Source organism: Tiliqua scincoides, chromosome 14, assembly GCF_035046505.1.
Source record: "Tiliqua scincoides isolate rTilSci1 chromosome 14, rTilSci1.hap2, whole genome shotgun sequence".
In the NCBI taxonomy this organism is placed as follows: domain Eukaryota; kingdom Metazoa; phylum Chordata; class Lepidosauria; order Squamata; family Scincidae; genus Tiliqua; species Tiliqua scincoides.
In genome coordinates this window covers 14,079,829-14,095,284 of record NC_089834.1, presented here as the reverse complement: position 1 = coordinate 14,095,284, position 15,456 = coordinate 14,079,829, and the positions used below count along the sequence as shown (strand labels likewise).

The window sequence follows — 15,456 nt, the reverse complement described above, 5'->3', positions numbered from 1 at the left end:
TCCCCCCTCCCCCCAGTAACGGTTCTCGCTCGAGCCCCTCACAAAGCCAAAAGCGCGGGAACGCCCCTCGCGCTCTCCCCTCCCAGGCCCCGCCCCTCGAACGGAGGAGTCTCTCGCGCGCAGGCGTGCTGCGCGGCGACGAGGGCGCATGCGCAGTGCGCGCCTACAGCATCGCCGCCTGCCTGCCGGAGGGGAGCGAGCGGACGGGCCGAGCGGGGCGGAGCCAGCGCGGAGCCCTCATTGTGCGTGCGGGCGAGCCGGGCCGGACCTGCCTCTGCGCCTCGCCGCCGGTGGCCCAGCCGAGCGCGGCCTCCTCCCGCCCCGCCCCAGCATGTCGGGCCGGTCGGTGCGGGCCGAGACCCGCAGCCGCGCCAAGGATGACATCAAGCGGGTCATGGCCGCCATCGAGAAAGTGCGCAAGTGGTGGGTCCGCCCCTCCCCCACCCGCGCCCCCCGCCCCTCCCCCGGCTCCTCTTAGGCCCCCAGCCCCTCTCTCCCGGCCCCCACCCCACCCCCAGCCCCTCTTAGGCCCCCAGCCCCTCTCTCCCCCACCCCACCCCTCCCCAGCTTCTCTTAGGCTCCCCATCAGCTCCCACTTGGAGAACACACAACCCCCCTCCCCTCCTCCCCCAGCTTCTCTTAGGCCCCCCATCAGCCCCCACCCCACACTTCTCACCCCCCCCTTGGAGAACACACACTCCCTCCAGCTTCTTTTATAACCCCCATCAGCTCCCCCCACACCCCTCTCTTCCCTTCAGCGTCTCTCAACCCCCATAAACCCCCTCCACAACTCTCTCCCTCCTCTTGAAGAATGCACACTCCCCCTTCAGCTCCCCATAAACCCCCACCACACACCTCCCCCCAGAACACACGCACACTTCCTCCCTTAGCTTTTCTTAAATCCCCATCAACTCCCCGCCCCTTCTTACAGCCCAGTCCTATGCATGCGTACCCAGTAGTAAATCCTATTATAATCAGTGATGCTTACTCCCAGGTAAGTGTGTATAGGATTGCAGCCTTAGTCTCCTCTCCCACCCAGTTAACAACTCAAACCCCTCGACTCATCCCCTGACTTCTTCCACCTTTCTCCTCCTCCCAATTATTGGATGGTCCATGGCCCTTTCCCCAGTTACTCATCTTTTTTGTCACAACAGCTCCCCCTCTACACACACACTTATGCAACTTGTTCCCTCGGATAGGGGTCTTCTAGTTCTCATTTTCCCCCAGTTAATGAGGCACCTCATCTTTATGCTTTTCCCACCTCTTTCCCCTCTTGTTAGTTGATAAGCTGCCTCCAGCCCATGCTCAGGGGCACATCCCTTTTCTACTCCTGATAACCCTTAGCTACAGTGGCTTCATTCATTCTCTTTATCCCACTTTCTTTCTCTTTATCATTAAAATGTGATTTTTGTTTCCAGTTGACTCCTTTAACTCTCTTGGTGGGGAGATGAGAGCCCCAGGGGTGTGTCTTGGGATCCCTGTGTTTTTTAACCTCACCACCCATTCATTTTAAATAGCATGGAAGGGATAATCACTTGGTAAATAGGACAGGCAACAGAAACCTTAGACTTTCCTGTGACTTAGAGACCACTCATCCCTGCATCTTTCATCTTTCTTTCAAAACCCTCATGCTTTCAGATGCAAATGGTTGGTTTAAATGCCCTTCATGTACATGCTAGAGAGGCATCTTGGAAAAGAAAAGAAAAATTGTGAGTGTGTGTGTATTTTTTTTCCTTGAGATCATGTGTAAAATTTAGTTTGTTTGAAGCCCGGTCAACCAGATGGATTTGTGCTTTTAGTTTTACACTGCAAATCAAATTGATGCTAACTTTTATTGCTTAATTGTGTTGATTTTAAATTCTGAGTGGCTCTGGAAAAAGAGGGTGTAATTGCTGCTTGAATTTGTCAGAAATTACATAATTGAAGGTTGTAACCTTAGTAAAATCTTCTCCCTTTTGTAAAACCTTTACAGCATTTTGTACTTCTGTGGGTTTTTGTCTAGTTTGTATTGTGAAAATCATTGTGGCATGGTTAAAACAATGCAGTGAAATGGTTATTGAAGCATAATAGACAATCAGTGTGCAGTTCGGCATTTTGGGATCCAATAGCATGATGTGAATAATTCAAGAGAGGCTTATTTTGTTTAAACAACTTGATAGAGTTGTGCAGTTTTAAGCCTCTTGTTCTATACCAATGCACAGCATCCTTGGGTTCAGTAGGAGTCAGATTTTATGTTTGAGAAACTGAAATAAAAATAAGGTTCTGCTTTGGGAAAGCGTGTGATTGTAAAACAAGCTGAATGTAGGGAAAATAGGTTTGTGCTCTCCTTTTCATCCCAGAATGGATGGCTGTAGTGCTTAAAACTTGTGAGGTTTGTGTAAAATTCTGGTTCAGCTTGTGCTGGACAAAGAATGCAAATTTTTTTTGATGCACAGGCTGAGGAAGATTTCAAAATAGAAATCCAAGCCATTGTGTTGAAAAACCCAGAAACTGACAGCCTTGTGGTACTGGTGATAGCACAGAGTTAAAGGAATAATGCTTCTACACAGTGTGGCTAAGAAAATGCTCTTGGCTGGCTGGCTGGCACCTAGATGCAGGGAGAGATGACAATGTTCCTTATCTCTACCATTGTGGCAGCTTGCAAAGCTTTCTTTCCTTTCATGCTGGAGTGCTTCTTGTTTCCCTTTGTCATACTTTGACTGAGGTTTAGGGAAGAGTAGGAAGCGGGGAACCTTTCTTCTTGCTCAACAAATAAACCAGGCAGAACTTTTTTGCCAGCATTTTTTGTTGTCATGGCAACCACACACAGGTGATAGCACTGTCTCATTCCTCCAAGAGGAGAGTGATGGAGGATTCAGTACACTTCAGTGACACAGTGGGCTGAATGTGTGTGATGGGCAACCTTCCAGTTTCTGAAAACAGTTGTTCTGATCCTTCAAGGGATTGTTCCTTCTACTAATTTATGTCAGTGTGTTAAATTGACATCACATTTATATGTTTGTTCCCTCCCTGATTTAAGAGAATTGTTTAAATTTGTTTCCTTGGAGGAAAATGGAAAAAAAAACAACTTGCTCATGTTACATGTGTGATGTGGTTTAAATCATGAAGTCTGGTGGCACTCTTGTGTGGCACTCAATATGTTTTAAAGGAAAGCTGATTGGCATGACATTCATTAATTGCTGTGCTTTGCATCTGTGTATTCTACTTTTGCTGCCCTAGGCAGAGCTCTAATCTTAATGTGTGAGTGGCTGACCCCTTGCTGACTGGTGTCTGTGTTGAGGCTGCTAGCACTGCTGTTTTTGCTTCTGTTTGTTGTGGCCTTGTTTAGTGTGTGTGAGAATTTGTTGTGTGCAACTGATTTTTTTGTATCATTTTTATTTTATCTTTGTTTTTCTACTAAAAGCACCCGAATTGGGTTATTGAACTTCATGTATGCTAATAATAACACATGATATGGTGGTAGACACCAGTAAGCTGGATACATTTCAGGGTGAGGTGAATGTGACTTAAGTCAGAACTAGAGAAATCAAAGGCACTGGATTGCTTAGGTATGTGAGAATCTGCAATATTAAGGCTTTTGCCTAGACCAGTGGTTCTCAAACTCTCTGGTTTGAGAGAGAGTTTGAGAGCCACTAAGTTCTTGCGTGGGCAGGAGGGGAGAGGCAGCAGGGGCGGGGGAAGGCAGTGGCGCGACCCCCAGGATCGTGCCGCTCAGGAGGGCTGCAGGGGCTTGGATAGTAGCCCGGCACTACCTGCAGCAGGTCTCCCTGAAGCAGTGAAAGTAGATGCATGTACCCAAGCCCGTGCAGCCCCCCTGAGTAGAGTGATCCTGGGGATCGCACCGCTGCCTCCTCCCTGCCTCCAGGCTGCCCCCTCCCCTTAAGGGGGCAGGGGCCAGGGCCCGCAGGCTGGGGCATCACGACACCCCAGTTTGAAAAACCCTGGCCTAGACAGTTCAAAATTTTCTACATTTCTTATTTCCTCCTAGGAATTTCTGAATGTTTCCCACCATGGTTCAAGTCCAGTTGATTTCAGTGAAACTTAGTGTTGTAGCCAAGTAGTTTGACCCGCAAACATTTCCCATTTGAAGTGCTGTGAGGGCTCGGGAAAAAATAAACAATAAACAGAAGCTAATCTTTCTGGATTAGAATTTGTTTTTACGTATTTTTAAAAGTCGCAAGATTTTCTGTAGAGCCTCAGTTCTTGCTGATGCTTTTGTTTGTTGTAATATAAACAAGTTATAACTAAGAATGTCACCTAATGAGATTTTAAGTTGATGAGCTACATGAGTTTTAATTCCATCTATAAACTGACTAAATATCTCTGAAGCCCAAAGTCTACTTTTTTTGTCTTGCGTGTGTTTTGCTGCGGGCATCCCCTTAGAAGAAGCATTCGCCCTTCTCTTTCTTGTTGAAGAGAATACCTCAAGATGGTGCTTTCCATCTGTAGTACTTATATGAAAAATGTAGAAGTCTGAGGACATCAGGGGCACTGCTTTAGTTGATCACATCGTTTTTAATCCGTTAGCTAAATTCTGCTGGATATATCTAAACTTCCCATCACAAGTTTCTTATCTCCTTGCAGATATGTAGTATACGTTCTAAGTATCGATTCTGTTCTGCTTCTGGAGTAAGTTCTAGGCCCTACTTCAGAGTAAAAATGCATAAGGTTGGGCTGTTCACTTGTCAATATTCATTGCTTGTGGCTGAGGCTGCCTGAGCTCACCATATCTTGTCCTACGCTGGCCTCTGTAGTGTGAATTTATTTGGTATTATATTACAGGTGGATGGGACAGGCTCATGTTGGTGTCAGGTCAACTGTTGCTTCCAACACCAAAAATATCACTTGCACTTGCTGTCTTACTAGTGATGTTGTGGAAGGCTGTCAGAAAGCTACTCACAGTTCAGTCCTATGTGTGCTTACTCAGTGGAATGTACTTTGTAAGTGTGCATAGGATCACATCCTGTATGGACTAATTTTTTATGAATACATTTCGTTGCTACCACCAGATGTGCTTTGTGAATGCTGACAGATCTGGAGGGCTTAGCCATTGGTGGCTACAGTTCTTTAGACATTTGCTTCACTCTCTGATGGGAACATATTCATCCTTGAAATTACTGCTGACACTGGTGTTGTGAAAATTGAGAGGAGCAATTGCAAAACTGGTTTCTTCAGCCTCCAGTTAAACATCTGCTTGAGATGTAAATGTTTATTGTATGTTCCTTGTGTGGTTTGATGGTCTGATTGTCTGAGGCTCGATGTTTAGAACAGAATTTTTCCCTTCAGAGGCTTATGGGTACTGTTTGTTTTATGTATCTGGAGTTAACGTTGGGGGATGGGATGGATGGGCAGACTTCTGTATACTAGAAGGAGCCACTCTTGTAATTTAACCATGCAAGGTCTAAAATTGTCTCTTAGGAATTTAAATAGGGAATGGAAGGAAACTTGAATGGAGGGATGTTTTGTGGGTATGGCACTATACATTTATTTTGTCTGCACACCATGCGTATAGAGAAGCGTATACATCTGCAGTATAGAGAAAGTTAGGTCAGCTGAAATCCTATTCAAATCAAGTGGTGCATTTTGAATGGTCTACTTGATTAACATTGGTTTTAATGGCACACTTAACTTTGTCCGCATGTGTGCCCGCAGTTTCCTCTGAATTTTGTCTAGCAAATACTAACAACCTCATGCAATTACCAGGTGTCTCCTGCATTGCGCTCTGACCCAGTGTTTGGATTTAAAGCACCAATTTAATTTTCATTCTAGATTGTTTTAAAAAGGAACTAATACAGGTTTCCTTCTGTATGAAAGAGTCTGTCAAATGAATGTGTGGCTGCTTTGAGATGATGATGGGTCTCTTAAAGGTTCTGTGTTTCATTGCAGCATTTCTCCCACATTTGAAGTGGAAGAAATTCAGGCTGTTACAGGCAAATTTGTTCTTGGCTTTATAATTAGAAACACTATCACTGTGCCTTGTATTTAGGAGAACAGTGTGGGTTCATCCACCCAGTATTTCATTGTCGTACTTTTTTACTCAGCAATCTTACGTTTCAAATCTAAACTGCAGCTGAGTTGCATCAAATGGGTGTCTGATGTTGCACCATCCAGCACACTGGTTGACAACAGCTTTAGGAACTGAGGCTGTCTAACTTGGCTGGCATGGAGGTTGTTTACAGAGGTAAACAGGATAGATGCCTAGGATTTTTATAACACAATACCTTGAGCAGTTTCTACCTCCTAGTGGAAAAGTGTCTATTGCTCAAGGACCAAGGTTAAGAATGATATTTCCTAGAAAGAGTTAGGAGTAGAGTAGTTTACTGCTAATCTTCCAAGTGGTCTCTTTTTTTAAGTAAAAAAAGGGAACAGACTTTTTATAGTAGTGTAGAAGTACTGGAAAGATAATTGCATCTCTTCCCCAGCATAATGAATGTGTTCTTTAGATACCTTCAATAGACCACTATTAGGCATGTTTACTCAGAAATGAAACCATGGTTGTCATGTTGCCATATGTGTATGCGTACACATGTGTGCACACACACGGGGGTATCCTAAGGATTGCATAGTGGGTTGGCTCAGGCATAATGCCAAGATACGAGCAATTGGAGGCCTTGGGCCCAGCATGACTTTCCTTGCCTCGTGTCCCCATGTGTGGCTGCTCCCTGACCCTAGCCTGGTTTGAGGCAAATCATAGTTCAGTGCCAGAGTTTGGTAGCACCCCTGTGTGTAGTGAGCAACAGATAAAATTGGACAAGTAATAGCTTGGGACAGCAGTTCAGGACTGTAGTGGGCAAGCTTAATTATTATTACAGTAGTTAAAAAAAAAAAGTCTGCCCTACCTTTCTGTCTTTGGGGGTCTCAAGGCAGCTTATAATATCAATTAAAACACAAACAGTACAGTAAAATAAGCAACGGGAACCTAAAACAAAATCACAAGGATAATTGAGCAAGTTCCAGAAATGCTTGTTTAATTAGCCAGCCTCCAGAGGAACACTCACGAAGAGGGAGACAATAGCACAGCAGAGGGCAGAGAATGCTGCATGTTTTGTGCAGCCACTCTTTGAGAAGGCCCTCCCGAGCACCCCACTGTCCTTAGCGATCTGGTTGGCAGGCATGCACAAGAGAGCCTCCTTCCTGGATCTGAATGGTCCTTCCAGTGCCTTGGCCCAAGCCGTGTAGGATGTTCAGGGTAGTAACCAGTACCTTGAATTGTACCTGGAAACTGGTAATCAATGCAGCTAAAACGACCATGGCCAGATGTGACTAAATCACCTCAATTATTTGACTCTGATTGCAACAGGTACTGTAGGTCTGTCTCAGTAAGTTGCACAATGGTGAAGGTGTCCTGCTATATACACTGCTAATGTATCCCTTATTTATATTTACTATAATTGCATACATCAGTACTGAGCCACTTGGTCTCTGTATTGTTCTCAGTTCAATGGATAATATAGTGCCAGTTTGAATAGCTTGTTGGATTGTTCCCAAAGTATGTTACTGTGTCATTTATTTATTGAATGCTCTCTTCTGAATTAATACTTCTTGTTTTGTGATTTTGTAGGGAGAAGAAATGGGTGACTGTTGGTGACACGTCTCTTAGGATTTACAAATGGGTACCAGTAACAGAGCCTAAAGTAGATGATGTAGGTATTTTTGAATATCTTGCATATAATTGGGAAATCTTGCATGAGGTTGTATCCCAAGTTTAATTACAGTGCAGTCATAGACATGTCTACGCAAAAGTCCCTTTGTGTTCAGTGAGGCTTAATCCCAGGCAAGCGTTTAGGATTGCAAACTTAGTACTAACCTAAACTTAGGGTGTAACTCACAGTCGCCTTCAAAAACTTGCAAGTTGACTGATCCAGTGGCTCTGGAGGCAGTCTTAGAGGTACCAGCTCAGGCTTAAGGCCAGTAAGGTTCTGGATAAGGTGTTGAAGAAGGGACAGCTGTCCCTTTGCTTTGGGCCTTCCACTCCCCAAAATTGAGACAACTTTGCAAAATACATGATCTTCTATTAGAATTAAACAGGCAAAATTAGCATTGGCACAATCAGAACATTTGTGATGAGGAGAAAGAGATTGCATTGTTTCAGTAACCACTCGTTAACATCTTTAGATTAGAAGATTGCCTGGGAGCTCTTTTCCAGTCCTACCATCCAATACGCAATTTTGCAATTAAGCAGGATATTGGTGTCAAATGTGTTTTCTCCCTTAAAGTCAAGAGAGGTCTCTTAGAAAGATATTTCCATGTTTTCCTAGGCAGTTCCTTGTGTTCTTCCTCCCACGCAGACCATTGAGACTGATGTTGGATTACATCATATAATTGCCTTTGTAGCCACCTGTTACCTTAAATACATAATTATTGCATACCTCTGTATTTATATGTCTGTAACATTTTTCACCTGTCTCTGCAGACATGCACATGCTATTAAGAACAAGAAAACCCTGGTATTGAGTCAGTGCCTTCTGAGGCACGAGGCTGTCATCTGGCTATCTGCTCCAAATTTTTTGCTTCACCTAGTGCTCTTGCTTTTGAGCCAGCCAACCCCCCCCCCATCACCTCTCCTGAGCCTCTGGCTTTTTCTTCTTTCAGCCATCACTGGGTAGATTGAGATTGATGCAGCTGGACTTTCTCCTAGGAGACCAATTACGTCACCTTCTAATTGAATATGCGGCATCCTTTTCACGCATGGATTTTTTTTTTGCACAGTGGATGTTATCACCCTTCACTTTGTTCCTTTCAGTTTTGCGGTGCTGGTAGCACTTCAGGGGTGTGGGTTGAAAAAAATGGTCCATGTAGGATCTTTCAAGGGTGCATTGCTGCCCCTGTCATTGTGGGCAAAAGTCAATTTTTTTAACACGTCAGATTTTCTTCAGTTTCTTTACTTAAACAAAAATGAAGTGAAGCTACTAGTATCTTAAAAAAACAGACCCATGATCTGATATTCACTATGCAACCCAGTAGCAAACATACAGAGTTAAAGGGCTACTTTCCTGTGAAATAGGAAACCATGAGAAAAATGCATATTTATCCTGATCCCGCATCATCTCTGTTGGAGGATTCTGTGCCATTCCTAAATTTAGAACCTTTTGCAACTGGCATGGCGGACCATACCTTTTTAGATCCTGTTTCTTGGATACCAACAGGGCGTTAATTGTTATAATCTGTTGATGTATTCAGCAGTGCCTGGCCGAGGTGTTATTACAGAAGAGTGAATATGTACATGAAGCAGTTAAAATGTCACTTCTGGCTGTTAGCGTGGTGGTCAGGCTGTGTGAATTCATGATTTTCATCCTTTTTCCCATTAGAAAACAAAAAATAAGAAAAAGGGCAAAGATGAAAAGTGCGGTTCTGAGGTCACTACTCCAGAAAACAGCTCCTCTCCTGGGATGATGGACATGCATGGTGAGTGGGGTAGAGAGACAGTGCTCCTATCATAGCTGTGGTTCTTGATCTTAGTCATTGGGAACCATGGTGCAGTACTCCTAAAAATGTCTGGCAGAGCAGACACTAAACCAAAAGACTGTTGAGCAGCAACAACCCATGGGACTATGAAATACCCACTCCTTAAAGCTTCTTTCAGAAGTAACTTGCTCAGTTTTGCTCTGAAGACCTTAAGAGAAAGGGACTGCAATCTCCCTACACAACATCTCCCATTTACTGTACTGATCTCATTGTTGGAAACCTTTAGTTCATGTTTTAGTTACTCCCTTTTATCTAATGTATTCTTTGCACCCAAAATGACTCAAATAAGCACCCAGGATGTTGTGAGAAACAAGAAACTATGTTTTCACAGGTCCTTCATTTCATCTTGCTTGCTGCTCTAGTTTCATTTTGTGAAACACCTTTAATAATGATGCTCCAGATTCTCATCTGATGTCAGAGGACATTCTGGGTCACGGGGGTGCTCCCCCCGGCAATATTTGTCCCTGGATAGCCTCCAGCCTGATAAAAGTGAATGTGGGAAACGAAGGTTTTCTCTACAGAAGCATGTGCTTAACACACAAAGTGAGTCATTAAATGTTGCCATGGCTACCATCAGCGGAATCTGTAATTTTCTAATTCTGGTGTCTCAGTGAGAAGCAAAGTAGGTAAGGCAGTAGCCTTTTTGAAATTAGCAGACATTTTTCAACACATGCCTGGAAGCCCTGAAACTCCACACAGGAATTTTTCAGATAGTAGCCATTGGAAGACCAATTTCTGATCTGGGCTTAGCTGTCTCCTTCATTTTGTTTGAATAAATTGCACTGTTCTAGCTGCAAAGCAATGGTGGTGTCATTTTTAGGATGAAGAGGACAAGGTGACTTGCTTTTTAAGGTCCACTTGACCAAGGAAGCCCTGCTGTTGGGGGAGGTGCATTTGCTTTTTACATATGAGGCAGTAATACATCAGTGAGTGAAACCCACCTTAGTAGGTCATGATGTGACCCAAATAAGCAGGAAGCCCGTGCATTCTCCCCTTTCCTCCTTGCCCATGCCTGAGAGTTGTATAAGCCAACACTCTGTATTGTGTAGACCCAAGAGCTGTGGTTTAACTACTATGTTGGCATCCTTCAGTCTCAGAAGACTATGGTGTCACGCTCTGAATGGTGGTTCTGGAACAGAGTGTCCTCTCCAGTGCACGACGCCTGGGTAAAGTAGGTATGGAGGATAGGCTGTTACCCATGCAGCAAATCCCCCCTCTCCACGTTGCTGAAATGGTCCAATGGAAAGGCAGAGGCCAATACGGTTGGTTCCAGCGGCGTCGCAGGAGTTGCCAGAACGTGACTGTGTTCAGCCATGAACTGCCTCAGGGACTCCGGCTCCGGATTTTGCCTCGAGGTTGACTCCTGAAGCCTTTTCCACAACTGGATGTAGCCACAAGGCAGTGGGGGTTTGGGGTCAGAGTTTTCCTTCTCTCAGATGAGCTGCCTTCCCAGGCTGACTCTACCCGGCTGTTTAGTCGCCTCTTACGACAAGTACATCCAAACTGAAGGCCTATTCTTATCCCCCAGCCCTCAGGGGTTTTTAACTACTAATCAGTTTACAAACCAGGATGTTTGTGTAGTTAAACTGTGGCTCCTAGGTCTGGATGACATGCAGAGCTGTGATTTAGAAATTGAGGAATGTTGCATCACACAGCTCCCTGCCAGAGGAAAAGAAAGGGGTGTGTGTGCAGGCTCAGAGCTCCTTGCAAAGCATGTTTTCTTGGATTGCATGAGCCTGGCCAACATACATGTAAATACAATCCTGTGTTTTCTCACAAAGCCAGTCTTCTCTTTCCAGATGACAATAGCAACCAGAGTTCAATAGCCGACGCTTCACCAATAAAACAGGAGAACAGCAGCAACTCAAGTCCCACGCCAGAGCAAAACTCGATGGGGCAGGCTGATGGCCCTGAAGCAAAGTCTGATGATACTCAAGCGGATGCAAAAGAGGAACCCGGTTCAGAAGGTAATTCCCATGTGTAAGCTTATGTTGTCTTACCAAGCAGACCTTCCCATTCATAGTTTATAGCTAAACAGAGCAAAGTCTGTGGTGCTTAATTCATTCCTCTACATGTGTCAGACATGGTGATGCTCCTTTTAGGGTAGGCAACACCTGCTTTTTTTTGTTTTTGTTTTAAGGCCTGCTCCTTCTGCTTCAAAAACGGAGTCACCAATTTTACCTTTGTGTTGGCTTTTGTATTTTATGTGTGACTTCAGAGTTGTTATTGTCCAAGGTGACTTCTCACTCGCTTAAGCTGTTTGGAACAGAGGAAAGCATAGCTTTGTTCCGTGGAAAGCGTTGCCGCTCAGTTTTCAGACTGAGCTGCTAGATAGCTGAGCTCTAAAGCGCTGCAAGCACATGTTAGAGCTGAGTTGTCTTAATTGCTTGCATTTAGCCAGTTTGTTAATTTCCCTTTATAGGGGCCGAAGATGTCTAGACTGACAGTACTGAAGCATCTTAAATGCTCTTGCGTTCAGGCATTCATGAATTCAAATATTAACATCTTCCTTGGTTTTCCTGGTTTGACATTTTGAGTGAAATAGTATGGTTGTGAAATAGAGACTCTGTGGTCAGGGGAGAGACCTACATCTCCCCCCTCAAATTTTTCAAAAGATAAAGGAAAGATGTATCCTGAGTTTCAGTACAATAATCGTTATCTAGGGCTTTCTTTTAGTGAACCCACATCTGGTTTTGACTCCACAGCAGTCTTAAATGACTTTGAATTTAGATCTCTATATATACTGTTGACTACTGCTGCTGAAAAGGTTATAAAGGTTATTTTAAATATTGGATTCTTGGATCATTCAATTTGAGGGTGCCTCTGTACATGTTGCATGAACAATGCATTCTTGTAGAAACTTTTGATGCTTGAGAAACCATCCATTATAACTAAAAAAAGCTTTCCTGTTGATGCTGAACCACCCTTTTTACCCTTCTTTCTTTTCCTTTCTGTTGTAAACTTGAAAGCAGGGTTCATGTTCCTAATTCCTTGACCGCATCTAGTAATTTTAGGGTTCTATAAATAATACAAAACAAATTAGATCTTAGCACGATCAGGTTGATAGCAGTGGCTTAAATTCAGGCTCATATACTGCAGTCATGCCCACTCTGTGCATCACTGCTTCCCACCACTATAGGCTGTCCACTCCACAAATATTGTCCAACTATATTGACTTAACACTACCCTAGTTCCTTTCCACATATCCATGTGGTCATGCTTCCCTCTAGCGGCTGGTTCAAGAATTGTCCGACCTGTTTTGTTACTGAATTTTATTTCTCTTCAATATGATGTATATCCCTGTTTGCAAAATGTTCTGGGTCCAAGGACTGAAATCTGTGTACAGTTATGGCTGAATGAAAAGCACCATCTCTGTATAGGGAAGAGAGCAATCTTTATGCTAACTCTCTTTCAGATGCTTCTGATGAGCAGAATTCACAGTCTTCAATGGAGAACTCCATGAATAGTTCAGAGAAAGTGGAAACTCAGCCTTTGGTGGAACATGACATAACCACAGAGACGTCAAAAAACTCTCAGGTAATTCATAGCAGTTAGCTGTATAGCAGTCCTCCAACATTGTCATCTTAAAGGGGACAAGGGGTAGTGATCAAATTTTGTCTTGTATTAGGTTTACATGCTGCTTGGAAACCTTGGTCTGTAGGTTGTCTGCCACCCTGTTCTCTTAAATTGGAGAAGTTGCTTCTCAGAACCTCATGTGATGTTTTCCAAGCATTACTGTTGTCTCTAGGAGCAGCAGTGTCCGCTCTGTGCATTATTTTTCCCAGCATGCATTTTTGCATATGTGGCTGGAAGTTGTATAGAGGTCTGGCTATCTGCTAGTTAGAAATGTGTGTTCAAGCTATCTCTTGGTGTGTCCTGTGGGGGAATTGAGAACATGAAGAACAATCCTTAGTGTATGTCATGGTTCTGAGGCATTTGGTAAGTGCACTGCGGGGTTCATTGGAAATTAGGATGGATTGGAAGAGCGGCTTTAGGACGTTTGGCTAGTTGACTGTGGTCTGTTTTCTGAATGTTTTGTACCTCCGGAATATAAAAATTGTTCTTCAATGCTGATTCTTTTCCTTTTCCTCCTCTGTTAAGGACTCTGAAGGAGCGCCACCTTTGAAAAAGATGAAAGCAGAGGCTCCCTCTCAACAAAGCATTGATGAAATATAGACTCTAGATTTTTTTCTGGCCAGTTTTTATGTAAGGTACATCAGTGGGCTAAATTATAGAACAACCATACTTAAGTATCTTCTCTTGGATAAGGACAGAACTCCTATAAACTGTTCAAGTTATCAAGCAAAAGTCCAAGAAAAACCAAGCAAAGGCTTAATCTCTTCAGACACTGAAAACTTTTTTCCTGTGAAACAAAAAACATTGAGATTTTAAGTTACTGTCTCTGAAATGGTTGGAGTAAACAACTCAGGAGGGGTCTACGCACTGTTTTTAATGTCAAAATTACAATTATGTTGCTGCTGTATTTTTTTTTCCATTTCTCTATTTAACATTATAAGATATTTAAGGATGGTACAGGTCAGGTATTATCTTTTCATGTGAAGTTCATTGTTCTGATGTGGTGTCTGCTTTTTTGTTTTTTTGTGCCTTTTGATCCAAAAAAAGAAAAAAAAACACAAACAAAACCAGTGCTAATTTTGTTTTGAAAACTTATTTTTTTGCAGCTGTCTTGTTTGCAAAGTGGCCTGTTCATACAATGCCATACAGGAATCTTTTATTTCTATCTTTTTCTCTTTTTTTTTTTTTTTTACCCTGGTGCTTCTGTTCTAAAGAGAGAGAAATCAGGAAGCCATTTTCACTGTTGGAGTCCAGAGAGAATCATACAGTTGACTTTTGGTTTTCTGCAGCTTTGGGGTTGACTTTTTGGGTGCGTGCAGCATTTGGGCCACCATGGACTTTTGCTCAATCCCTGTGCAAACGGTACAGGAATTGCCCCCAAAAGCAGCTTGTGGGGGACAATGGTGGTGTGCATCCTTTGGCTGTATAGTTATTTTTAAACAACCTGATTTGTCCAAAGCGACCATGCTTTGCGGTTGACGACAAATTCATGCTGATTTGGATAAGCACTGAAGCAAATTATGAATATTCAGGAAAAGATCTATATATCTGAATCTTTTTGAAAGGGGCCACATTAAAATGGATACGTGCACAACAGCAGACTCAGTTTTGAATGGATAAATTCTTAAATCATTTAACTGAACTGGATTTTGCTGTACTGTTTAACAAGAAGTTTACTGATATGTATTCTAGGCTATACTGTACTTAAGGTTTGTTTTTGTTTCAAGAAGAATTTGTAAATACAGTCTTGTTACTTCCAGGCCCTCTCCTCCAGAGATCTCTTATATTTTTGGAGAGTTTGGTTTAATTCCTAAATGCAAAGAAGACTGTGTGTAAATCTCTTCCAAATTGATGGCCGTTGAAAGTGTAGAGCAGCTGCAAATGTTGGGTGCTTTGTGGCCCATCCCAGTGGGTTTCACCTAATAGGAAGTCATGAGTAATTGCCATTGATGTCAGTGTAACACGAGTTCCTTTTGTTTCCAGCACATCTTAGTTGAAACTACCCTTTTCTGGAGTGCGCTCAGTATGTGTTTCACATCTAGGGAGGTCCTGATCCATTTGGTGCCTGGAGAGGGGGTATGTGTATGAGTGAGAGATGTGTATATAGAAGCAAAACAGTTGGCAGAGGGAAGAGATGGATCTCTGACCCACATAAGAACAGTTGCACCTAGCTAGTAATGGAAGTATTATGGCTTTTTTCAATGGTTAAAGTAGCTTCCAGTCCAGACAATAACTTTCTCTTAGGATGCTTATTTCCTTTTTCTTTTTTCCCCAATGGTGAAAATGGCTTGAGCTTTGACTACTGTATTGCATTTGCAATTAATTATGGAAAAAAAATTGAAGCAGTGGGGGCACAATTCCAATCTTCCCTCATGCTTACGGAGGTGTTAAACTGCAGAGAAACTGGCGGTACAC

The 15,456-nt window shown here is 43.2% G+C and overlaps 1 protein-coding gene across 1 annotated transcript; it reads left to right on the top strand.

The window, feature by feature from the left end:
* Nucleotides 1-204: 204 nt before the first annotated feature.
* BCL7A (BAF chromatin remodeling complex subunit BCL7A) lies at nt 205-14,591 on the top strand. Its single transcript, XM_066609759.1, has 6 exons — nt 205-423; nt 7,562-7,643; nt 9,309-9,405; nt 11,265-11,432; nt 12,881-13,002; nt 13,567-14,591. Exons 1-6 carry the CDS (start codon nt 332-334, stop codon nt 13,639-13,641), a joined length of 636 nt encoding a protein of 211 aa, XP_066465856.1. The 5' UTR covers nt 205-331; the 3' UTR covers nt 13,642-14,591.
* Nucleotides 14,592-15,456: the final 865 nt, after the last annotated feature.

Coding starts and splice junctions, on each gene's coding strand:
- BCL7A (XM_066609759.1), top strand. CDS start 332: ATGTCGGGCCGGTCGGTGCGGGCCGAGACCCGCAGCCGCGCCAAGGAT. Junction 424..7,561: donor ATCGAGAAAGTGCGCAAGTG/GTGGGTCCGCCC, acceptor GTGATTTTGTAG/GGAGAAGAAATGGGTGACTG. Junction 13,003..13,566: donor AGACGTCAAAAAACTCTCAG/GTAATTCATAGC, acceptor TCCTCTGTTAAG/GACTCTGAAGGAGCGCCACC.